The 26428-nt window shown below is 45.8% G+C and overlaps 1 protein-coding gene across 1 annotated transcript in view; it reads right to left on the bottom strand.

The window, feature by feature from the left end:
• Positions 1-358: 358 nt before the first annotated feature.
• Positions 359-26428, bottom strand: part of SH2D4B (SH2 domain containing 4B) — a 1234963-nt gene continuing 1208893 nt past the window's right edge. The window contains exons 12-13 of the mRNA XM_069240651.1: positions 15145-15365; positions 359-1380 (exon numbers count right to left, since the gene is read on the bottom strand). Of these exons, the coding sequence (XP_069096752.1) occupies positions 1288-1380; positions 15145-15365 (314 nt within the window). The 3' untranslated portion in view covers positions 359-1287. The remainder of the gene's footprint in view (positions 1381-15144; positions 15366-26428) is intronic.

Raw genomic sequence — 26428 nt, 5'->3', positions numbered from 1 at the left:
GCTTCGTCAATGACCTTTCACCCATTTTTACCAAATATAGACATGGCAAAAAATAGGTACTCAACCTTAACTATGTGAATAATGATACATGACACTATGTGGCACATTTAAGAAAAGTGGTGCTGCGCCCAGGGCAGCGCCACTTTTCTTTCACCCCTTAGAGCCCCCCTTCTACCACCATGTGTGTGGCGTATTAAAATAAGGAGCACCATGGCGCAGGGTAGGGGGAAATAGCGTCAGAATTTCTTAACCTATTTACGTACTCTTCATTGGTAGCGCCAACATTTTGGGCTCACTGTAACCAATGCTGTGTCCCTTTTAGCTCCTGCTCTGTGCAGATGTTAAAACAGGCCGCAAAAAATAACTCAGTGGAATCTCTTATATTCCACTGCGCCATTTTTGTGGTCCCCCTAACCGGGGAATGTCCTGTTTGCATACATTATGCATGGCACATGCATAATGTGGCCTAAAGTGTTACAGATAGGAGCAATGCATGCATTGTGCAAGTTTGTAAATATGGTGGCGCGATTTTTGAAGCCTAACGCCACATTAGCATAAAAAAACTGATGATGATGTAGCGCTAGAGCTTTATAAATCTGTGCCTATTTTTATCATTCAATCTAACACAGATGTATCTGTTTTGTATATTAGGAAACATGAGGGCAAAATTAAAAATAAAACATTCTGTTAAAGGCAGTCAGGATTTGGAGATCGAGGTCATGTGCAAGCCTGGAAAAAAGCATGGTGTGAACTTATTCTTTTATGACATTTTCATAAACAAATTGAACTAATGCTGGTGACAAAAGGTTAAATTAAATGCACAACGGCAGTAAACGTTAAGTGTCACAGCAAGGCAGGGTGGTCAAACCAGTTTCACACAAATATCATATGATACAAAACAATAAAAAAGTGAGGCATCTTGATGATCATCAAATAGCAATATTTTTCCCAGCCCCCATTAAAAGAAAGTTCTGCATTTTCACCTTATTGCGGAAGGATTTGGACTGTTGTGTGCTATTCAACCTAAATAACACCTCCCAGTGTTCATTGCTCTGTAGGTTGTTAATGTTATCTTAATTTGAAATAGTGGAAGGCATTATCAAAGACAAGGAGAAAAACAGGCAATGGGTCATTTAAGGGTAGGACTCAGAGTACGTCTGCATATCTGATGGGTTTTTGAGTTTGTAGTCACTGTAGATGTGCTGGATTAACTTCAGGGGTATCAGTTTGATGACAGCTGTCAGGACGTCTGTTAGAAAGGCCCAATATTGATTATCCACAAGTAAATCATTCAAATAAAGGGCTGTAATCAGGTGGTGACCGCTGTTGTCCACAGGGCTCCATCAGCAACTCTCCAGCAGAGCTAGTGATGACCTCTTCCTGCACAAAAATATAGATCAAATTAGAGTTCCATATGATGAGGATCTACAATCACCTATAAAACAATAGTCTGCCCTTTCACACTCATTTCTTTCCACCCAAATAACTCCAAAGTGATGGCAAAGGCATTTAAGTGGCTCTTTGGAAACTGTATCAAATTTGATAGACAGAATTGTAAGTCATAACAAAATTCCAGAAAGGAGACATTTTCATCCTGACAAGGATGATGTTTTACTATATCAATAAATAAAGTAAACAAAAATTGGGTCTTTGGTTGGCAGTCAGGTTACCCCCTGTCCAAGCAAGAACCCTCACTCTAGTCAGGGTAAAGGAGAATCACCCTAAGTTAACACCTGCTCACCCCCTTGGTAGCTTGGAACTAGCAGGCAGGCTTAACTTCAGAAGCAATGTGTAAAGTATTTATACCAACACACATAGTAATTCAGTGAAAACACTACATAATGACACAACACAGGTTTAGAAAAAGCTCAGTTCAAGCCCTTGGAGATTCTTCTCAAGTAGGAATGCACAACAGAGTCCAGTCTTTGTCCCCTTTCACAGGCGGAAGCAGCAACTGCAGGATAGCCCAACAAAGCACAGTCAGAGGCACGGGTAGCACTTCTCCTCAGCTCTTCTCCTTGGCAGAGGTTCCTCTTGATTCCAGAAGTGATCTGATTTTCAGGGGTTTGGGTGCTCTTCTTTTACCCCTTTCTGCCTTTGAAGAAGGCCTACTTCAAAGGAAAGTCTCTCTTGTTTGTAATATCCTGTTTTGCCAAGGCCAGGCACCAGACACACACCAGTGGGTTGGAGACTGCATTGTGTGAGGGCAGGCCCAGCCCTTTCAGGTGTAAGTGACCACTTCTCCCCTCAGCCCAGATGGCTCATCAGGATATCTAGGCTACACCCCAGCTCCCTTTGTGTCACTGTCCAGAGGAGAGGTGCAAACAGCCCAACTGTCAAACTGACCCAGACAGGGAATCTACAAACAAGCAGAGTCACAGAATGGTTTAAGCAAGAAAATGCCTACTTTCTAAAAGTGGCATTTTCAAACACACAATCTAAAAACCAACTTCACTAAAAGGTGTATTTTCAAAATGTGAGTTCAGAGACCCCAAACTCCACATGTCCATCGGCTCCCAAAGGGAATCTATGCTTTAATCATATTTAAAGGTAGCCCCCATATTAACCTATGAGAGAGATACACCTTGCAAAAGTGAAAAACAAATTTGGCAGTATTTCACTGTCAGGACATGTAAAACCCATAAGTACCTGTCCCACCTTTAACATACACTGCACCCTGCCCATGGGGATAACTAGGGCCTACCTTAAGGGTGCCTTACATGCATACAAAAGGGAAGGTTTAGGCCTGGCAAGTGGGCACTCTTACAAAGTCAAATTGGCAGTTTAAAACTGCACACACAGACACCGCAGTGCACGTCTGAGCCATATTTACAGGGCTACTAATGTGGGTGGCACAACCAGTGCTGCAGGCCTACTAGTAGCATTTGATTTACAGGCCCTGGGAACCCCTAGTGCACTGTACAAGGGACTTACTAGTAAATCAAATATGCCAATCATGGATAAGCTAATTACACATACATTTTACATAGGAACATTTGTAATTTAGCACTGGATAGCAGTGGTAAAGTGCCCAGAGTAACAAAAACAGCAAAAACTGAGTCCAGCATACATCAACAACCTGGGAAACAGAGGCAAAAAGTTAAGGGAGACCACGCCAAGGATGCCAAGTCTAACACTTGTTCCCCCCCAGCTGAAAGTGGGGAGCAACTACCCAACCTCGTGGGAGTTCTCATCACTAAGGCAGAAGAACCTGGACAGACCATCAGCATTGCTGTGATCTGTGCCAGGGCGGTGTCCACTGTAAAGTCCATCCCCTGTAGGGAAATGGACCACCTCAACGGTTTTGGATCCTCACCCCTCATCTGCATTAACCATCTGAGGGCCCTGTGGTCGGTCTGAACCCAGAAGTGAGTCCCAAACAAGTAGGGTCTTAGCTTTTTCAGCTCCCAGACCACAGCAAAAGCTTCATGCTCTATTGCACTTCACCTACGTTCCCTGGGAAGTAACCTCCTGCTAATGAAGACTACAGGTTGATCTAAGCCCTCTTCATTAAGCTGTGAGAGTACTGCTCTTATGCCATGCTCTGAGGCATCACAACAAACTCCTTGGAATAGTCAGGTGCCTTCAGCACGGGTGCTGTGCACCTAGCAGCCTTCAGGGCATCAAAAGTGGTCTGGCAAGCCTCTGTCCAGATCACCTTTTTGGGTTGCTTCTTTGGAAGTCAACTCATTCAAGGGGGCAACAATGGTGCCATATCCCTTGACAAACCTCCTATAATAGCCGGTGAGGCCTAAAACGGCCCTCACCTCTGTATGAGTCTTGGGGGCTCCCAAGCCTGAATGGTGTCAATTTGTGGCAGTAGGGGTGCCACCTGCCCACTCCCTATCTAGTGTCATAAATATATCACTGAACCCTGCCCTATTTGCTACTAGCTTGCCTTAATAATGAGGCCTGCCTTTTGCATGGCCTCCAACACTCTGCAGAGGTGCTGAAAGTGTTCCTCCTAAGTGGAACTGAACAATGCAATGTCATCCAGATATACGGCGTTGAAGTCATCCAGCCCAGTCAACACCTGATTGACCAACCTTTGGAATGTGGCAGGGGCATTTTTCATCCCAAATGGCATCACTTTAACCTGGAAGTGTCCATAAGGGGTAGAAAATGCTGACCACTCCTTGTACCCCTCAGTTAAGGCAATCTGCCAATAACCAGAAGTCAAATCAAACATGCTGAGGTATTGGGCAGCTCCCAACTGGTCTATGAGCTCATCAGCACGGGGAATGGTGTGCACGTCAGTTTTAGTGACTGCTTTGAGACCCCGGTAGTACACATAGAACCGGAGTCCTCGGTGGCACCAGGTGCAGCAGCCTTTGGGACCAAGACCCCAAGGCTGGCCCAAGGACTGCTAGAAAACGCAATCACCCCTGGGGCTAACATCTTAGACACCTCATTTTTGATGCTAGCCCTGACCATATCAGTCACCCTGTAAACCTTATGTTTAATGGGTGGACTGTCGCCAGTGTCCACATCATGTGTACACAAGTGTGTGACCCTTGGGGTCAGGGAGAACAGGGAGGTAAACTGGCCCAATACCTGGCGATAGTCACTCTGTTGTTCTGAGGTCAGGGAGGGGAAGATATTAATTCCCTCCACAGACCCATCTTTCTCTCCAGCAGACAGGAGGTCAGGAAGAGGCTCACTCTCTTCGTCCACCCCATCATCTGTTGCTAAGAGCCTGGACAATTCATTCCGGTCTAAGTGTGGCTTGAGACGGTTCACATGCAGTATCCTTAAGGGGTTCCTGGGAGTCCGCAAGTTCACCAGGTAGGTGACTTCGCTCTTGCGTTCCACCACCTCAAATGGTCCAGTCCACTTGTCCTGGAGTGCCCTAGGCTCCACTGGCACCATTACCCACACTTTTTGCCCAGGCTGAAACTCGACCAAAGTGGCATTCTGGTCATACTACTATTTCATATCTGCCTGGCTTGTTTCCAGATTCTCTTGTGCAAGAGCTCTAAAGCGGGCAGTCTGGTTTCTGAAGACCAGCATGTAGCTAAATACATCCTGGGAGGCTTTCGCTAAGCTCACCTCACCAGACTCAAAGGTCCCCTGACGGGTGGCCATACAGTACTCAAAAGGACAAAATCCAAGCCCTTTTTGAGGCACCTCCCTGGAGGCGAACAGAAGGCATGGCAAGAGGATGTCCCACGTCGACTTCAAAGGTTCTGAGAGGCCCATGATCGTGTCTTTTAAGGTGCGGTTGAATCTTTCAACCAGACCATTGCTTTGGGGGTGGTGAGGAGTGGTGAATTTATACGTTACCCTACACTCCTGCCACAGAGACTTCATGTAAGTAGATATGAAGTTCGTACCCCTATCTGATACCACTTCCTTGGGGAACCCCATGGGGGTAAAAACCCCCATCAATGCACTACCTACCACCGGGGAAGTGATTTGACCTCAGAGGAATGGCTTCTGTGTACCGGGTGGCATGGTCCATCAAGACCAGGAGGAACCTATTGCCCATGGATGTCTTGGGATCAGAGGCCCCACAATGTCAATACTGACCCTTTGAAAGGGGGTACTAACCACTGGAAAAGGTTGGAGGGGAGCCTTACATTTCCCCCTACTCTAGCCACATGCCTGACAAGTCAGGCAAGACCTGCAAGGAGCATCTGAGTGCTTGCGCATTAGTAACCAGTAAAAGTGGGTGACAAGTCATTAAAAGGTCTTGTCCTTCCCCAAATGTCCAGCTAAAGGCACATCATGAGCCAGACTCAGTAGGAAGGCTCTGAAGCCCTGGGGTACCACCAGCACACAGGCTGACCCAGACTCAGCAACCTAAGGCTCACTATACAGGAGGCCGTCCTCCCAAGAAATCAGGTGAAATCCTAGCTCCCTGACAGCTACCTGGTCTGCAGCCTACTGCCGCAAACCCACTAGAGTAGGTCATGTTTTGTGTGCCTCACAGAATGCCTCCCTGGTGGGTCCCCCTTCCTGCTGCCACTATGACAGCTCAGGGACTTCCCCCATTTCAGCACCTGTTCACCTGTAGGTTCCGGGGCGTCATCCTCAGGCTCTGCCTCCTCCCGGACCGTGGGAACTTCTGTGGCTGGTTTCCCGCACCCCTTGCCCTTCCTCTTTTTGGAGGTCCACTGGCCCACTGTTTCAGGCTCCAGAGGCTCCTGACCACCCTGACAGGCTGCCATTGACCTGGTGTATACGCATACCCACCGAGGCAAACCCAACATCTCCAAGTGTAACCTGTGTTCCACCTCCTTCCAAGGGGAATCCTCCAGGTCACTGCAAAGCAAACAATCCACGGCATGGTTGGACTCACTGCTACCTTCAAGGAACCTGAGATCCCCCCCATTCAAAGAGAACCCGTGCCACTCTGCACAGGTGATCTCAGTTGTCCACTGCAACTACTTGGTGAAGTACACAGGCATCTATCTGCTCTTCAGACACCAGGTGACTCCTCGCTGAGTCACACTGGCTCCTGTGTCACTCAGAGCCTCCACCCTCTGTCCATTAATGGTCACCCATTGCCTGTACTTTTTAGTGTTCTCAGGCACTAAGGTTCTCTGGACCATCTAACTGTCACCTAGTGAGACAAGGGTCATCTCAGCTGGCTCCCACCCACCTGTAACCACTCTTCCCTAAGCGCTACACTAGCCAAATCCTGGGACTGAGCACCAGTGAGTGCTGGTGTACTCTTGGGGCATTTGGGGTCTCCCCCTCACATGACCCATCTGGTCACAAGCATAACACTTACGTGGGGGACCTTCTTCCACAGATTTCCCTTTGGAGAACCATGGCTTCTTGTCACTGGGGGGCTGGGAATCCTTACCCTGAGAACTAGGTTGGGGCCCTTTAGAAAACTCCCCCTCTTTACCCTTACCCCCCTTTCTTCGGAGAGGGACCCTGCCTACCGTTGGTGTGGTCTACTCATACCTCTTCTGGAGCTATCCCAGTGGTCCGTTTCCTACGCAAGCTTCCTTGGGCCAGTCAGCTTTCTGTCAATTAGGTGATGGTGCAGCTCTGGAAACATAAACTGTACAAGTGCTCCCAAGCAATCGAATTGTGAAGCCTCTCATACGTTGTCACCTTACTGCCCTTTACCCAACCATCCAGTGACCTGTAAAAAGAATCAGCACACTCTAACCATGTTTGGGATTCCTTACTCTTATAGGACCTAAACCTGTCCTCATACTGCTCAGGGGTGAGACCATACCTAGTGAGTAGGGCATCCTTCATGATAGAGTAGGTGAGCCCCTGAGGATCCCCTAAGGATGTCAGAGTATCCCTCACCTCCACCTCGAAGTGCTTCCACAGACCCTCCCCCCAATGAGCTTCAGGGCCTAGAGCCATATGGAGAGCAGACTCATATCCCTTGAACCACAAGAATATGTCATCCTCCCTTTTGTAATCCTTCACAAGGTCTTTAGGAATGTGCACCCTCCTCTCAGGCGGCAATGTGATATTACTGCCACCATACCTACTGGACTGGCTCCTCTGATCCAGCTCCCTCAAGCTGAGCTAGCAGTATCATCTTTTCCTCTATGGCCATCCTCCTTTCTTCCATCTCCCTTTGCATCCTAAACTTTTCCAACTCCAGCTGGTGAGCCCTCTCTGCCTGTCTGTCCTGTAACTCTTCAGGAGTCAGACCCTTGGATAATACACTGCTACCTGCCCTGGAGACCCTCTCCCTGGACATAACAGGCCCACCCACTATACCATTGTGAATGAATTGCTCCTTCTTACCCTCACCCTTCCTGGTGGAGCCCTTAATGTGACAAGCAAGGTTTTTGCAGAACTATCTCAACTGGACAACTGAATAGATCTCCAGTTTCCCTAAATCAAAAGCAGCTCCAGCTGATGCATCTCCAGGATGAGACATGATGAAGAGTTAAAAGTGCAAAGTTCCAAGGCAGAATAAAGAGTTCTCAATGAAGTTCAAAAGTCAATAAATGATCAGCAGAAATATGGAGTTGAACAAAAAAGAGTCCATAGGAGAAAAAGCAAAAACAAGCTGTATGTGCTCACGTAATGGTCTGCACTGAAAACAGTAGTGTACACTTTAATCACTGTATGTCGAGTAAAAATACAAGTCCAATCCTCACCGCTGATCACCAATGTTAGAAATTGGGTCTTTGGTTGATAGTCAGGTTACCCCCTGTCCAAGGAAGGACCATCACTCCAGGCAGGTTAAAGGAGAATCACCCTCAGTTAACCCCCGTTCACCCCTTGGTAGCTTGGCATGAGCAGGCAGGTCTAACTTCAGAATCAATGTGTAAATTATTTGTACTAACACACACAGTAATTCAGTGAAAACACTACAAAATGACACAACACAGGTTTTAAAAAATAGGGAATATTTATCTAAACAAAACAAGAAAAAACGACAAAAATCCAACATATCCAAGTTGAGTTATGAATTTAAAAAGAAGAAGAGTCTTAAATCCTTTAGAAAACAGTGAGAAAAAGCTGTTAATTCACAAAGTACCTGGGTAGCATCAAAATAAATCCACACGGGTGAGTGTGCATCGAAAAAGGCGATGTGTCGATTTCCAACACGCAAGCGATACTGTGCGTCGTTCCTCCTCCGGTCAGGTTGGCGTGCGTCGTTTCTTCTCTCCCGCAAGAGAGTGATCTGTGGATCTGAACAGGCACCTCGGGTCTGGGCAGGCTTTGCGTTGATACAGCGATGTTGATTTGAAAATCCGGTCGCACTGCATCACAAAACCAAGCTGCGTGGGGTTTGTGTCGTTATCAGCCTCCGTTAGCATGTGTTGTGCGTCGTTTTTCCAGTCGCACTGCGGCAATCTTCTAGCCGCAATGCAGGTGGAGTGTTGATTTCAGCCGCGAAGCCGGCAGCGCATCATTTATCAGCCGCGTCATAGAAGGTACGTCGAAAATTTCCCTACACAGCAGTCTGTGCGTGGATTTTCAGTTCTTGTCTGCCAACTTCACCTTTCAAGGGCCCAGGAACTGGATAGGGCACCACTTCGTAGGGCAGGAGTCTCAGCAGAGAGTCCAGGTGCCGACAGGGGAAGTCTTTGATGGCCCTGAGGCTTCAACAACAGGAGAGAAGCTCAGTTCAAGCCCTCTGAGATTCTTCTCAAGCAAGAATGCACAGCAAAGTCCAGTCTTTGTCCCCTTTCACAGGCAGAAGCAGCAACTGCAGGATAGCCCAACAAAGCACAGTCACAGGCAGGGGTGGCACCTCTCAGCTCTTCTCCTTGGCAGAGGTTCCTCTCGATTCCAGAAGAGATCAGATTTTCTGGTGTTTTGGGTGTTCTTCTTATACCCCTTTCCACCTTTGAAGTAGGCCTACTTCAAAGGAAAGTATCTCTTGTTTGTAAGATCCTGCCTTGTCCAGGCCAGGCCCAGACACACACCAAGGGGTTGGAGAATGCATTGTGTGAGGGCATGCACAACAATTTCAGGTGTAAGTAACCACTCCTCCCCTCCCCTCAGCCCAGATAGCTCATCAGAATATGCAGGCTACATCCCAGCTCCCTTTCTTTCCCTGTCTAGAGGAGAGGTGCAAACAGCCCAACTGTCAAACTGACCCAGACAGGGAATCTACAAACAAGCAGAGTCACTGAATGGTTTAAGCAAGAAAACGCTTACTTTCTAAAAGTGGCATTTTCAAACACACAATCTAAAAACCGACTCCAATAAAAGATGCATTTTTAAATTGTGAGTTCTGAGACCCCAAACTCCAGATATCGATCTGCTCCCAAAGGGAATCTACGCTTTAATCATATTTAAAGGCAGCCCCCATGTTAACCTATAAGAGAGATAGGCCTTGTAACAGTGAAAACCGAATTTGGAAGTATTTCACTGTCACGACATGTAAACCACATCACTACATGTCCCACCTTTAACATACACTGCACCTTACCCATGAGGCTACCTAGGGCCTACCTTAGGGGTGCCTTACATGTATAAAAGGGGAAGGTTTAGGCCTGCCAAGTGGGTACAATTTCCAAGTCTAATTGGCAGTTTAAAACTACACACACAGACACTGCAGTTGCAGGTCTGAGCCATGTTTACAGTGCTGCTAATGTGGGTGGCACAACCTGTGCTGCAGGCCCTCTAGTAGCATTTGATTTACAGGCCCTGGGCACACGTGGTTCACTGTACTAGGGACTTACCAGTAAATCAAATAAGCCAATCATGGAAATCCAATTACACATACATTTTACATAGGAGCATTTGTACTTTAGCACTGGACAGCAGTTGTAAAGTGCGAAGAGTAACAAAAACAGAGTCCATCATACATCAACAACCTGGGAAACACAGGCAAAAAGTTAGGAGAGCCCACACCAAGGATGCCAAGTCTAACACCTCTCATTTGGGAATGACAAAGGGAGAAGCAAGAAATGATTCACTGGACCGCAGTTACTGTCCCCGAGCCCATCCGACCCAATTTCCAAAGGTAAAGCTGTCAAACAGTGACAGATTCCGCTTTCAAAATCAATTACCAATTTCTTTCAGGATATGGTAACTTTCGAATCATTTGCAGGCACAATTGCTGTCATGTACGTTTGATACATCACCATGAAAACTGCAAATAGGAGAGAAGTCTCTTTCACGCCCCTACCTAATTGTGATTCAAAACGAGTTGCAATAGATCTTTAGCAATTTTGAAAGACTTTTAGTACAAAACATGGTTTAATACATTGTAAAAAATATTTTACAGCCACGGACCCGTGATTTTGCGAAACACAAGAATAGCGACTGTAAAATGATCTGCACATCTGGTCCAATGAACACACATGTGGGAGAGTCCTGTCAGGTGCTATGTTGCCTGCTTCTGTTTATTACTTGATAGCTTAGTGCTTAGGGAACGAAGCTTTACCCCAATTGTTCTGCCTAACAGCAATGGCTGCCCACTCCCTTTTGCTAGCAGTCTGACCATACCCCTGTTCTGTGTAGGGTTAAGCATCCCCTGTAGATGCAGCATTTTTTCCCTTTTAATCTGCTTGGAATCCAAGCTTTGTTTGCATATGACATACCCATTCTCTAGGTGGGGTTACTGCTTTGCAGTTTAACCCTTCTACCACCTTTTTCTTTGGGTGGTGTTTAGTGGTTTCTGTTGTCGTGAGGCTTGGCCTAGGGACTAAGTGGCTGTGCCCTCCTGTATCACAGTGCAAGAACTGCAGGAGTTTTCACTCACTCCCTGTTTGGCTATGTGCTTGTGGGTTTGCTCCCCGGTTTTTCCCTTTTGATTCCGTATGGGATTGGCTTCTCCCTGCTGGTGGGCCATTATTTTTTTCCTTTGGCTTCCAGAACCACTACTATCAGTTTTTGGGCTCATAGTTTTGACAATTAACTGGGATACGCCCCACCTGCTTTGCAGTTTCTATAAAAAGGTGACTGCAATTTTGCTTCAGGCTGGCACCTTTACACTCGTTTGCTAGTGTTTCTTGTGCTTCTTGGTTTGCTATGTGTATTTCCCAAATGTGGTGCTGCTTTCTTTGTGATTTGTGAGTTCATTCATTTGATGCTCCAGTAGTTTCACCGATTTTCTTTAGTAGGTTTTCCCCCTCTCTACTTGTTTGGAATGTCGTCTGGTCTTGTCCCGTCCCATGTATTTCTTGTTGGAAATTAACTTTATCCGTGGTTGAGTGTTTTTTCTGTTGATTCCTGGGTGCACCCTCAAGCCATGTTTGGGGCTTGAATAATTCTTCTGCAAACCTATACCCTTGGTGCGTGTGTCTGGGTCTCAATGGTAGTGTGTTGTTGGTCCGATTCTTTGCATTCTGCATGCTAGTTGTTTTGTTCCCTGGTTTTTGAATTGGGCCCTTGCTCCTGTTTTCTGTGGCAGGCTTTGCCCCTTTGTGCCTCATGCTGTTGCGTCCTTCAGGTTTTGAGGTCTCGGTGTTTGGCTTTTTTGACACCTTGATTGGTTCTTGCTTCCTGCGTTGCCTCCTTTGTGGTTTACTACTAGGTGTTGGAGGGGTGGTGGGCTGCTTTGCTGTGGCCCTTTCTCTTGTTGCTCCTGTAACCTTTTCTCCTCTCTTTGTGTTGGGGTCATTTGAATGGATGTGTAGCTTTTGCTGTGAGTTGAATGATCTCAAGAACTTGTGTACTTTGTGGGGTATATTCTCTGTTCAGGTATTATGCTGGGGAAGGGGTGTTGACACCTTCTTTGATGGTTCTGTCATACCCACTCTGTGGTGCTTGTGTAGTCTCTAATGCAAGAAGAAATGTTCTCTGTTGTTCCAGTCTGATTATCCTCTGATGGGTCCTGCTTCCGGTGCCTTTTAGGGCTCCAGTGGGACTTTGTGGTTATGGGTGGCAGCAGGAACTTTAAGCTGGGTGTGTGGGATGCCATTAACATGTGTCTTCTGAAGGGCCATCTTATTATATTGTGCATTTTGGCTTGGTTTTTGGTGATATTTTTGCCCTTGATCTCCTTGTTGGTTTTGGAGCTGGGCCTCTGGTCCTCTCTTTGCCTACTGGCATGAGTCTTCTTGTGGGTCTTTGGGCTACCTGTCTTTATAGTTATTTGCAGTGAGGTCTGGTCATATGCTTTATCCTATACTCCTGATTATGACCTGGATGGGCCTGGTCATGCTTTTGACTAGAGCTATTTGGTCCCTTGCTTTTAGTTCTCTGGAGTTCTCTAGTGTTTCCTACCCCCATCGGTTTGTCTTTTGAAGGCCATTAGTGTGCCTGGCCTCATTCGAGATGTTTAAACATGCCCTGGTGCATGGAATGCACATGCGTCTGCCTATGGGCCTGTCTCCTTCAGTGTCTTCAGTGGGATGCTGGGTCTTCTTGGCATTTGTGTGGGATATACTTCCTCTGGGGCCTTTTTTACTTTTAACCTGGCATACCTGTTTTGCTGGGCTGGATTTTCTAGTAATAGTTCATGGGAACTGCCCTGTTGCCTAATTGGTGGCTGATGGCCTTGATTCTAAAATCCCGATTTGTTTGTTTTGGGCCTAGCTTGGGTTGTTATGCTCTTGCACCATGTTTTGAGTGTAATATGGTTCCTGTTTGCACCCAACCCAGCACTACCACGGGTGCTTGGAGCTGGGTTTCTTTTGAAAGCCATAGTCTCCTATCACAGATCTGGATGACTGGTGGCTGTCTTTGGCCTCAAAGAAATCGTGTGCCCTTTGGTTGGTCACTTCTCCGTTTGTCTGCTTTTTTGGGTGCTTGAGCTTCAGAGTGCATTAGTTGTGTTTTCTATATGTTGTGCTTCTAGTGCTTATTGGTTTGTTTGTCACTAGCACTTGGAGTTTTATTGGACTTCTTGGTTTGGTCCTTTGTCCTGCTTGGCTGGCTACCATGCTGATCGATCAATACGGGTTCTGCCTAGTGTGGTAAAGCCTTATTTATTTTATTTTATGAAAATATTTTATTGGTATTTAGTGTATAGAACTTACAGCTTTTACAATATCATACCTATCTAGGTAGGTATTTGTATAAATGTTGGATAACTGAGCAAATTACAGAATTCAAGAATAACGGAGTTGTACTTTAGGAATAATTATAGCATGCATACAAAACGAATAGTTATCACAGTGTAAGAAGAGGATAATATCATTTTAGGAGGAACGGGAGGGCGCCACTTATCTGTGGGTGTTGTTTGTAAGTAGTTCCAAGATAAGTATATATGTGTCAGATGCACCTATGGGTGGCAACGTGTCCCCTTTAGAAGCTAATTCAAGTCGCAGGCGAATGTTGTCTCAAGCCTCTGAAATTGTTCGCTTGCAGAGACCTCTTGACTCTTCTCTTTAAAGGGCTTTGCTTTCATTTATTGCCCACTGTGGTAGGTCTCTGCAGAAACCAGCGGGGTGAGGCGATGTGGGCCGATTTCCAGCTAAAGGCGACTAGATACTTTGGTAGATCCTTATGATGTAAGGAGTGGGACGAGGAAGTGATAAGGAGGTAGCTACTGGCAAGCCCATTACTCCAGTTCTACTTCCGGTCCCTAGTATTATGTCCTCCCACACTCCCTCTTGTGTGCCAGGCTTCATTGACGATATGCTGGGCTGCTTTGGTAGTTTACTCATGATGTCTCTGGATAGAGTTGGTCCTATAGAGGCACACCTGGACAGAGAGGAGTTTCTTCAACGCAGACAGCAGTGTTTATGTTTCAAGGATGAAAACTCATCTCATGACGTAAGGACAGAAGCGTACTTAAGCCCCGGCGTGCACAGAACTGAACAAGGCAGAAGCCCGTGCTACCCTCTGCCGTATACCTAAACTAGACAACATAAAACAGCACTACATGTCCAACCCAGTGGCTGTTACACACTACACAATTGCAATGTCACATATGTACATTGTTGCCCGTGCTACGAATGGTAAAACAGTTCAACTGCTGCAAGTGTGATGGACGTGAACTTCACTGCACGATGTCTGTGTCTTACTACTTCACTGTGTTATATGTGTGTATTGCCACCTCACTGAATTACGAGTGTAGTGATTCACCACTGCATTATCACTGGTGTCTTATTCCTTAGCTGCATATTGGACATGTTCTGACGACACTCTACTGCGGTTATGGATGCTCCTCATCACTTTGAAATGGGTTTACATATGTCTATCCGTATTGTAAATCTTCCTGGCTCCACCTCATGATTATTTCTTGCACACCCCCAAACATCTTGTCTTTGTGTCAGTCCTGTACGTTTTATCCATCGCTACATTCTCTCTTTTACATAGTGTTCCTAACTCTCTTCCTCCTTCTTTCTCGCTTTTGGTCTGCGTCAAAGATTAGTGACGTTTTTAATTTTCCTACTTTTCCCAAGCAATTATTTTTTACTTTGTTGGAACGGTTCTTACCCGAAAAGCTTACTAAATAAAGAAAACGAAATTAAATCTATTTCTTGAAATGTTTGTCTTCCTTTCTCTCTACTTATCTGTTGGTTTTCTGTTTAAACCGTGCGTAGTTTAAGATTCTCTGGGTCCAGAGCCCCAAACACGCTCCAAGCAGTCGCGCAGCTCACACAGTACCTTCCCCCTTAACCCCGCCCCAACTGCGCGCCAACCTCATTCTATTTACTGCCATTATCCTTTGCACTATTTTCTTTTGCGATGTTATAAAGCAATGTATTTAATACACTGTTTTTTCAATGTGCCATGTGAATGTATAAGCTTGTCTCAACCTCTCTTAACCCCTTCCCTGGCAGTCAGTGATGATCCAGTCAGTACCTTGTGAAAGTCGACGAGGTCTGTGAGGGTGGCATGCCTGTTTGGGTCCACCCCGAGGAAGCTGTAGAAATCCCCGGAAGCGTCCACCAGGAAGTGTTTGAAGCCGCTGGCCTGCCGGTACGACAGCGCGTAACCCCAGATCTTCTCGCTCACCCTGACCAGGAAGGAGCCCTCGGATTTGTTCATCAGCATCTCTTCTGCCTCCTGGCGACTTATGATGCCTGTCAAGAGAGCAATTAAATCAGTCTGGATTTCCAAAAAGTTGCAAATCCCCAACCACCCCGGAGCTGTTCGACAGACCTTTCAGCACCGGAAAGTTAAAGAGTCTCAAAACGAGGGCTGATTTGTTGAGAATGTATTAATAATTTCATCAGCTATCACTGTACATGGCCTGCCTCAGGAGAGAAACGCAGAAACACATATTTAGTGAAGAACTGACTTGTTTAGGCAGAAACAGTTAATAACTGCATGTTTTATTGGGCAGTTGAAGCACATTTTGATTGTGTTACAAGGTTTTATATCAGAGGTTCTCGTGATTACAGGAGCTGGAAAAGTTTGCTCGTCCCTTATTTATCGTAAAAGCGGTAGCTCATAAAAATGCCAGATTAACAGCCCGAGGAGGGCGTACTGCACTGCTGGTTATGTACAGGACAAATGTCTCTAGGGACGAGGAAACACGAGCGTTGAGCTCGGCTGGGTGACTTCGCTTTGGCTCCTGGACTTTGAGGCTATGAGGATGCATGGGGAAGCAGGCAAAAATCTAACATGCGTGACAATTCCAATAGGTCTGTCTTATAAATGAAAGATTCTCTTCAGTCATTGACGGGTTAAGGCACTCTATAATTCATCATACATGGATCTGTTCATCCACCCACAGAGTCGGGTGACCCTTGGTGGCACTGTGCGCAAGTACCACTCGCTGTCAGAAGGAGTATTGTGTTTTTGCTGCCTTGGGGTATAATTATCTCAAAAGTCTTTCTGCAAGATTTCTTAGAATTACCAGAAAGTAAACCCAGCCACTCATGCATGAGTCCCTACTGTGCAGGTGTTGGGCCGCCAGTGCTAAAGAGGTGCAGTGTGATGATTGCAGTGGCACTCAGGCTATGTCCTATTGTACTCAGGCTGAGATGATGAAGGATAAGACACTGTGGCGGTCATTCCAACCGCGGCGGGCGGCAGTAGCCGCCCGCCATGCGGTTACCGCTGAATGACCGCACCGCGGTCAAAAGACTGCGGCGGCCATTCTGGCTTTCCCGCTGGGCCGGCGGGCGACCACCAAACGGCCGCCCGCCGGCCCAGCGGGAAAGCCCCAGCAACGATGAAGCCGGCTCCGAATGGAGCCGGCGGAGTTGCTGGTGTGCGACGGGTGCAGTGGCACCCGTCGCGATTTTCAGTGTCTGCTTTGCAGACACTGAAAATCATTATGGGGCCCTGTGAGGGTGCCCCTGCACTGCCCATGCCAGTGGCATGGGCAGTGCAGGGGCCCCACGACACCCGTTCCCGCCATCCTGTTCCTGGCGGTATTTACCGCCAGGACCAGGATGGCGGGAAGGGGGTCGGAATCCCCATGGCGGTGCTGCAAGCAGCGCTGCCATGGCGGATTCCTTGGGCCAGGGGTAAACCGGCGGGAAACCGCCAGTTGCCCTTTTCTGACCACAGCTTTACCGCCGCGGTCAGAATGGCCCTGGAAGCACTGCCAGCCTGTTGGCGGTGCTTCCGCTGTCCCCGGCCCTGGCGGTCATGGATCGCCAGGGTCGGGATGACCCCCTGTATGCCTTTCCAGTGTATGTGATAGGCACAGAAAGAGATAAATCTGGGATTGCATCAAATTCCATGGCTGGATGCATGGGAAAGTCCATGATTCACCCATGGAATACTTACCACAAAGAAATATAACACAAACCAGTGCAAGTCTCTGAGTTGGATTACATTTCTTTACCAAGTCATGAAGGCAGCACAAATAGCCCCTTGCATGGCTTTGTAAATCCCATTTAAGGACTTGCTCTACCTTGCAACTCGTGTCGTGCAAGGACAATGCAAGTCCTTGATAAATCTGGGCGAAAGTAATTGAACCTCTGTTGTTAACACAGTCTTAGCGCTTCTGTGTGTCTGGCTTCCCTCATGCTGTGAAGGGAGACTTTGGAAAAGATTAGTGCATGGTGACATTACTGACTGTCTGTATTGAACTGTTACAAGCGACCAGATTTGTAATTTTGTCACTACAGGCATCATATGACGTGCCACTAACCATTAAATAAAATACAAGGCTTTATAGGTAGATTATGTATGCAACATATATATAATAGATGAACTGCGGATTGGACAAACATTGTATGATGGCAAAGTATGACATGCATTCAAAGGAGACAATTCTGTCTAAACCAATAAGAGGAATTGCCTCTCACTTTCTACACGTTGCAACAGTTCGTGAATATAACCTGCAGCTATCTTTATCTTATAGGAAGACAAATATTTTAAACAAACTGAGGCATGTACTGTGTGCGTCAGTTCGTTTCTTCAATATTATGAAAATAAACAAGGCCAGCTCTACAGTCACCAATAGCATGAGTGCTTAAACCAAAAAAGGTCAGTGTTTTAGGGGCATTGCTTGTAGGTCTTTAGACTTTTGAGCTATATTCGTCTGGATGACTGGAGGTAAACCAAAAGGTTTACATGAATTACTTTTGTAAACTTTCCTACCGTCCTACATCGAAAGAGGTAGATCCCAAAAGGAACAAATGCGTGGTAAGTGAAGTGATGGCTGGGCAATCACTAGGGCCTAACTTCCATGCCTTTCCAGAAACTAGTAGACCACCTATGGGTTGAGGGATTCTTTTGACAAATGTTCTTTATATAGCACCCATTGTCCCTCGTTTACCAAAAATTCCTCCAGATAATCGCACAAATTCTCACAAATTTAATAAACGCTTCAAAAATAGGTCCCTTAGTTCCCTCCTGGAAGGAAGCAGTAATGGCTCCTATTTTTAAAAAAGGAAACAGAAATCACCCAAGCTGTTGCAGCCCAAAATCCTTGCTAGACTGTTCATTCAAAATATTAGGAAGAGTAGCAATTTCAAAACTGGAGGCCTGGATTGTTCGTAATTAGGCCCTATGTAACGTGCAGTATGGGTTTGGCCCTGGCTTGGGGGACAGTCGAGCAGTGTCTCAAACTTGAGCTCATATTAGGAACATATTTCAAGGCCAGGAGAGGGGCCATGAACTCTTCTGTGTCTTTGACATGGTACACAGTTCCAAACTCGAGGGTCACTGTGGAGAAGAAGGGCTTTGATAAAGCTCTGATCGATCTGCTACCCTGCATGCAATGGAACACGGTGGCCGAAATTCTATATGGGTCCAAAAGGAAAGACCTGCCACACTTGGCTAAATTGCCCAGTACTGGTTCTGCGCTTTGTGGATGTAAGAAATTGGGTTACTGGTTGAGTGGAGTGAGGTCCTACACCAGCAGCAACCACAATTCTTGTCAGGGCAAAGTCACTAGAAAACTCCAAATTAGCCTGTGCTCATTCCTCTGGTAGTTTGGCACAGAACAGTCCGGCTTAACATAGAGACAATGAGCAAAGTATTTATGCAGCACTTAAAACAGCAACAAAGTAAAAACAAAATTAAAGAAAAGTTCTACAACACTTTAGAAAACAGAGCAACATTTATTGACACCAAAACAACAAAAATCCACTCAGTAGAACCAAAGTTATGTTTTTTAAAGATTTAAGTGACAATAGCACTAAAAAGCTCAAAACACCATTCATGGCTAACTGGTCATGCAAGACCAGTAGAAAGACAAAAGTTTAGGCGGACTACGATAGAGCACGGGTCGGAAACATGGATCAGGTTAGTCCAGCTGAAAGAGTTAACTTCCAAGGCCAGTGGCAAGAGTTTCATTCATGGTGGAAGGGGCAGAGGGAGCAGGAAGAGTGTTGCGAGGGTCCATCAAAGTAGCAAGAAGAGCCAGACGGGCATTGTGGGCAGTCATTGCTGTATCGTGAAGAGTTGGTTCGCTGGAATGTTGCGTTGGTGGTGGCACAAGCAGCAGGGTTATGGAGCCAATGGGCCAGTTTGGGGTTGTGAAAAGCTCCAAAACTTTAGTTCCGCTCCACCGAGGCCATATCAAGGCTCCAGGATCTGAGGATCATAACATGAGGGTCAGGGGCTGGCTCCAGCTGAATCTGGGTGCTGGTTCAGATAGTTTTGAGCCTGTTATGTTTCTGTGGTTCTGAACAGGAGGCAAGGAGACTAGCCCTTGGAATCACTCTGAGAGTCTTGGGTTCAGGTGCAGGTCCAATCTCTCTGACTGGGGGGGAGTGGCAGCAGGGGAGAAATCAAGCAAGTCAGCAGTCCAAAAAGGCAGTAGCCCAGCAGGACAGTGGTCCAGCAGAGTGACAGTCATTTCAACAGCACAGCCACAAACAAATCTCCGCTCACCTCAGATCCCTACACTGGCTGCCTATCAGCAAAAGGGTTATCTTCAAAGTCCTTATCCACCCTCACAAATCCCTCCATGACACTGGATCAGCCTACCTTAACGAACGGGTAAACTTCCACACACCTACTCGACTTCTCCGCTCCGCTGACCTCGCCCTCGCCACAGTCACCCACATCCAACGCACCACCTCCAGTGGCAGATCCCTCTCCCACCTTGCCACCAAGACCTGGAACTCCCTCCCCACCAACCTACACAAGACCCAGGACCTCCTAACTTTCAGAAAGCACCTCAAGACATGGCTTTTTATAGCAGTAAACGGCAACCCTCACCCCCCTCAGCGCCTTGAGACCCTAACGGGTGAGTAGTGCGCTTAATACATTTTTTGATTGATTGATTGAGCAGTCCTTCTTCCTGAAAGTGTCTTCACAGGTCCAGAAGTGTACAGAAGAGTTTGTGTCTGAGGTCCACTATTTATACCAGGTGCCTCCATTTGAGTGGGAGTAGCATCTAGAGGTGTCCCTTTGACGTGCACAGGATTCCTGCCTCGCCTTCATGGCTCCAGACTAACTACAAGGGGTATGCAGCCCTTTTTGTGGAGACAGGATCAAGCCTATTCAAGTGTGAGTAGGTCTGTGCCCAGCTCCACCCTCCCATCCTGCCAGTGATGAACCATCCAGGCACACCTAAGCTATCTAAGAGGAATACACAAAGCCCATCTGTCAGCTACACCCATCCATGGGTCCCAGAGACAGGCTGCAGGCACAAAATGGCTAATGTGGGAAAATGTCTGCTTTTCTAAAAGTGGCATTTTCAAAATTGGAATTTAAAATCTAACATTACCATTTTTCATTACAATTCCAAATACACCAAACATGAAAATAGTTACTGGTTCCCATTTGAAAGTTACAGCTTATTAAATGTAATTATGCAACTCTAAAGTTATCCCACGGGAGAGATAGGCCTAGAGAAAAAAAAAAGTTAATATTTTTTCATTACCAGGACATTTAAAACTTAAAAGTCACTGTCCTACTTTTTAAATACATTGGACCCTGGACTGCTGACTGTTTAGGGCCTGCCACTAACGGCAACAGATGTGTATTAAAAAGGCAGGTTTGAGCCTGGCAAAAGGTTTAATTTGCATGGTTGAAAAGGAAATTTAAAACTGCACACACAGGCTGCAATGGCAGGTCTGAGTCAGGTTTGTAAGGCTACTTAGGAGGGTGGCATAACACATGCTGCAGGCTCTCTAGTAGCGTGTAATTACAGGGTCGGGATATCTGTAGTACCACTTTACTAGGGACTTATAAGTAAATTAAAAAGGCCAATTAGGTATAAAGTGCACAGACTTCTAAGGCCAGAGAACATGAGATCAGCCAAAATGGAGGAGGCAGGCAAAAGGTTTGTGGGTGACCCTCTACAGAGCCAAGTCCAACAGTGGACAAATTAGGTTTTAAGCAGAGTTTATTGTTTGTCTGTTCTGTATCTCTGTTTTGTAAGAAAACATACATTTGCTTGTACTTGGAGAGAACAGAATGAGAGAGAGCGAGTTTAAAAAGTGTCAGAGATCTTCACTTGTGGATTTGCAACCATAGGTGCAAATTTCTGAATTTACTGGATTTAGAAAAGTTTCCAGAAGAAAAACCTGAGACAGTCACAGGTTTCCAAGAGAAAATTTGGAAAACATCTACGTATGCTCACTTGTGACTATTTTGTGAACTTGCACTTATTGTACAATTGTACATTCAAAACGTCCTTTGCATATGTACACTTTATTTGACCCTATTTCCATGGCCTATATATTTTTTCTCGTAGTGGAAGGTCTTCCACAACAATCCCATCAATTTTGGGGATGTTGCAAGTCCATTGCCACCCTGGAAAGATATACATTCCAGCTTTTTCCAGAAGTAAATATCTAACTAGAGAGGCACTGGACTGCGAACAAGTCTCTTAATACAACAAACTGCAAAGGTCGTCGGTGTTCCAGAACTATTTTATCATTTTCGTCATGAAATGTCATACTCCAGCCCTACAGTAGGATTTATCCATCTGCAATGCAACATCACCGTGGTGAATATTATGCTTTTGGGAATAAATTTACCATTGCTGATTTACTCGTCGTGAATTGCTTGCAGATATAAATAGAAATTATACACGAAAATGGCTGTGAATCGGGCCCATAGGGTGCTACTGCTTCCAATGTTTTCACTCTTGCAACTTACAGCATCTTCAGCGAGGCCTACATTTCACCGGCAAGCAGGGTGTGTTGCCTGTCAAGCAGCATTACAATGCAAAATGCGGCATTGCAGGCGTTCAGAGGGGAGCTTTTAAAAATAGCTCATTTTAACAGCTCACAGGAAGCAAGTGCCCGAAGGGACCGACATGATGCATCGTCGTGTGCGAAACCGCATCATTACATCCTAATGCTTGAAGTGAGGTGCCAAGAAATACACTTAAAGAAACCGAGCTATTTGTCGAGGCAAAAATCCAAGCTTCCATGCACTTCTAAACTGTCTTCGATTGCGCTAATTGGTCTTAACGAATAGAAGGATTTAGCCTTGATTATAGAGTTCTTGGTCATGTGCCCTTTAAATTAATGCAAGGAAAGAGACGGCGTAACTGTTAAGTGGTCTCGACTCACTTGCAGAACCTTCAGCCAGATCATCCAGATAGAAATGTCTCACCCTTCGAAACTACGGTTCCCAGAATGCATCTGCCACATTTGTCATTCCCCACCCCTGATTGCCGCTCATGCGGGGAGGAACTGAAAGCACAAAGCAATAAGCTAAAAGCATACTAGATTGTGAGCCTCTGGGCGCTCACTTAGAAAGTTCAGTGTGCATAAAAATGATCATACGGAATATCTCCATTTATGTTCTTTCCAATAACCCATGACATTTCATCGTTCTGTATAGTACCTTTTCCAGCTTGGGGAACGGTATCGCGAGTCTCCTGACAGTTACCCCACTAAATGTGGGTTTCTGTCCAGCACAGTGCTAATTAAGCTTTATTGGAGAATGGTCGCACGCACATATTAACCACACTCCTAGTCCATTACAAAGATAGCTGCCTTTTTGCCTGGGGCCCCTGGGACAATGAAATACACGATTCCTTGTTATAATACCGTTCCTCTTCGAAGGGAAACTGTTGTGGCTGCTACGCGATGGCGAACTGCACAACAAGAACAGTGCTTACCTCTTTAAGTGCACTGTCTCCTCAAATGTGGGAGATACTGCCTCTCCCCCCCATTCAACCACCTGAAAACCACTGTAGCTTTCAGCTTGCCAGTGTCTAGGCTAGATCCACAAATTTACATTAAGATAGGAGGGCGGTGTCTAATTTGCTCTCAGCAAAGTTTAGCCGGTGATCAGTGACCCAGGACTCTGAGCTCAGAAACTTAGCTGCCCGAAACTGCCTTGTTAAGATGAATAGAAAAGGCCAGGGGCTGTCTGGCAACTTGCTAACACCCTCAGAAAGGATATGCTCTGTGCCCATCCCCACAATGTTTCACCAGCTCAGAGAGAAAGCCAGCAACCAGTTATAGCCCCCGATTAGCAGTCAACTATCAAAAGAGAACCCATATCTTTGGGTATAGGAGGGATATATATATATCATATATAAATATATATATATATCCCCAGAGTTTTCCTTTCCCTTTATCACTCCGTCTTTCCAGAAGCTCCGTCAGCTTCTACCGCAGTTTCTGGCAGGAGAATACTGGGGGGCGGGTGTTTAGGATTCCAAGATTGGTGGTTGAGTCTGGAATGGTGATTTCCCAGTCAAACAGGCTCCGTAGTGGGGATAAGATAGGTTGCTTGTCGTTAGTGTGTTTTTGCAAAGTAGAGACATGAATGAGGATTAGAAGTGAAGGACACATTTTCCCATTTATTTATAAAACCCAATATATGATTTTAAATGATGTATTTTCCATTAAAAACATGTATAGCGGGACACTTTCTCAGTAAGAGTAATCCTTATATCCATAGGTTTTGAATGGAAAATGATATCTAAACTAAATTCACAGAACACAGATGATCTGTTCTCAAAAGACAAGCGATAACTTGTAACCCTTCTCTTAGACTGAGAAAATCAAAACGCAAAATTAAGGTAGCACAACACTTCAACCGGCGGGATAATTATATTTATTGCACAAGGTAGAAAAATAAAAGAAAATTATTCAATCTTTATTCATAGTTATAATGTGACTCTACGTCTACCCTTACTCACAAGAAAGCAGTACAATAAGCAATACCCTGGTGAGAAATACAGCACTGACATTCAAAGTTTAGCTCAAGATAAGGAACTGCTATCACTAGTGCTTAAGTTGGAAATAAAAACATGCCAGTGCCCAAAGACCTCCTCCCAAACACGGGGCTGCTGCATTTAATTGTGCGAGCATGGAATACTCAGGCAGTGTAATCCTCAAGCCATCTCGGGCCTCTTCAATCCATTTAAAGCCACTCCCTGCCCCTCCAGCTCACTCTGCTTTTCTACATTTGTGACCCTTTTTCGTATTTCTCTTCCTCTATCTTTCCCATATGAGTCTTTTGCTTGCAGCAAATGTTTGAGGCAGAAGAATAAGCGCCAGCCCTCAAAAATAAGTGCTTGTGCTCAGCACCGCAAGTAATAAGCACAAATTAAGCACTGTCTATGTCATTGGAGAGTGATGCGCAAGGTGGGTATACATTGTGAACGTTAGAAGAAAACTGCATGAGGATGTCTCTCAAAACAAAGGCTCCTCTTCGTAATGACTACAATGCCAGCCATTTTTCATTTTGCAGAAGCACAAAGGATCACAGCAGTGAAGAGTGATTTAGGAGCACACTCTAGCCTGCAATCCAACCATGCAGAACAATCCTTTTAACTATATGTTGTTTCTTAGTTATCAAATGGTCACAGACATTTTGGAAACATTGTCATTCAACAGTACTGTTAGAAATTGGGTCTCTAGTTGGCAGAGGTATGCATCCTATCCACGTAGGGACCACATTCCTAGTCAGGGTCACAACACAAGTTAAATTATCCTGTGCTCACACTCGGATAGCTTGGCACAGAGCAGGCAGGATTAACTTAGAAGGCAACGTGTAAAGTATTGGTGCAATAACTCATACAGTAACACAGTGAAAATAACACAAAAAGTATTCCACACCAGTTTAGGAAACTAGATAATATTAATCTGAATAAAATAAGACCAAATGAAAAAAATCCAATATGTACAAGTCAAGATATCACTTTTAGAGGTTTGGATGTCTCAATCTTTAAGAATCACTGGTTGTATCCTTTTAACACACAGTACCTGGGATACGTCAAAAATAATGATGCAGAGAGCCGCAGAGAAGGGGATGCATTGGAAAGTAAATCAATGTTTCAGTTTTTTCAAGTGCAGCAAAGATGATGCATCATTTGTTTCCACACAGCAAGGTGATGTGTTGGTTTCTGGAAGCGCAGCCTTGGCTTGGGCACTCACTGCGATATGGGGACATTTTTGATGCTATGGGACGATGCGTGGAAAATCCAGAATGCATTGTGACGAGGCAACAGGTGGTGAGTCAATCCGGCAGGTGATGCAGCAATTCTTGATCCATGAGACAGGCGCTGCGTCAGTCCATCAGGTACTGTGTTGAACTGTGCAGGCATTGCATCGACTTTCTGACATGCTCAGTTTTCTTTTCTTTGGTGAAGTCTTTGATGGCCCTGAGACTTTAGAACAGAAGGCAATCTCAGTCCAAGCCCTTGGAGAGCCATTGTGGAGGAAGGTCAGCTAAGTCAGGGGCCAGCAGGGAGCAGGGTAACAAACAGGACAGCAGTCCTACCAGCAAAGCTGGTCAGATGAGTCATTCAGGCAGCACGGAAGTCCCTCTGACAGAGTCCATTTGTAGGTCCAGAAGTGTTTGATTTGATGGGGTCACGGACCCACTATATATACACCCCAAAATGCCTCTGAGGTGGGGTAAACTTCAAAGAGTGATTTTGAAGTGCACAGGTTCCCCTTTCAACCCAAGCCGATCTGCCAGGAGCCCTATAGGGGATTATCAGTCCTCTGTGTGAGGGCAGGCCACTAACCATTGAAGTGTAAGTGAGTGGCCCGCCACCCTTACTACCCAGGAAGATCCATCAGTTATGCAGATGCATGCAGATGCAGCTGAGTGCCCTGTGTTCTAGTCTGTCTGGGTGGAATACACAAGGGGAGCTGTCAATCAGCACAGACCAGATGTGGACTGGGACACGCTGTAAGGCACAGGAAGCAGTAAGTGCAGAGAAATGCCTACTTTCTAGAAGTGGCATTTATAAAATAGTAGTGGAAAATCAAACTTCACCAGAAAGCAGGATTTCTCACTACAACCCGAAACATACCAAACATGACAAGGCTACTCCCATCATATTAGAAATTACTACTTAAAAGTATATAAGGGAATTTCCAATGCTGTCCTATGAGAGGAGCATGCTTCACAGTAGTGAAAAACAACTTGTAATCAATCAATCAATCTGTCATTTTAAAAGCGCAACACTATCACCCCTAGGGGTATCTGGGTGCTGAGGATGCTGCGTCTGCGTCAAAAAGCCAGGTCTTGAGTTGCTTTTTGAAGACTGTCAGGTATGGTGCTGTTTGGAGGTGAAGGGGAGGTCATTTAAGGCTTTGGCGGTGATGAAAGAGAAAGCGCGGCCCCCGCTGTGTGTGCGATGGATGCAGGGGATTTTTGCGAGGGCTAGTGAAGAAGAGCACAGGTGTCTCAAAGGAAGATGGAAGTTCAGCTGGTGGTTGATGTAGAGCCATCTCAGTTTGTGGAGGGCTTTGTAGGCACTTGTGAGTGTCTTGAGATTACATCTTTTCTGGAAAGGGAGCCA

The sequence above is a fragment of the Pleurodeles waltl genome, chromosome 6, assembly GCF_031143425.1.
Source record: "Pleurodeles waltl isolate 20211129_DDA chromosome 6, aPleWal1.hap1.20221129, whole genome shotgun sequence".
NCBI classification, from domain to species: Eukaryota; Metazoa; Chordata; class Amphibia; order Caudata; family Salamandridae; genus Pleurodeles; species Pleurodeles waltl.
The sequence above is the reverse complement of the archived record's forward strand: the minus strand, read 5'-3'. Positions and strand labels throughout refer to the sequence as shown.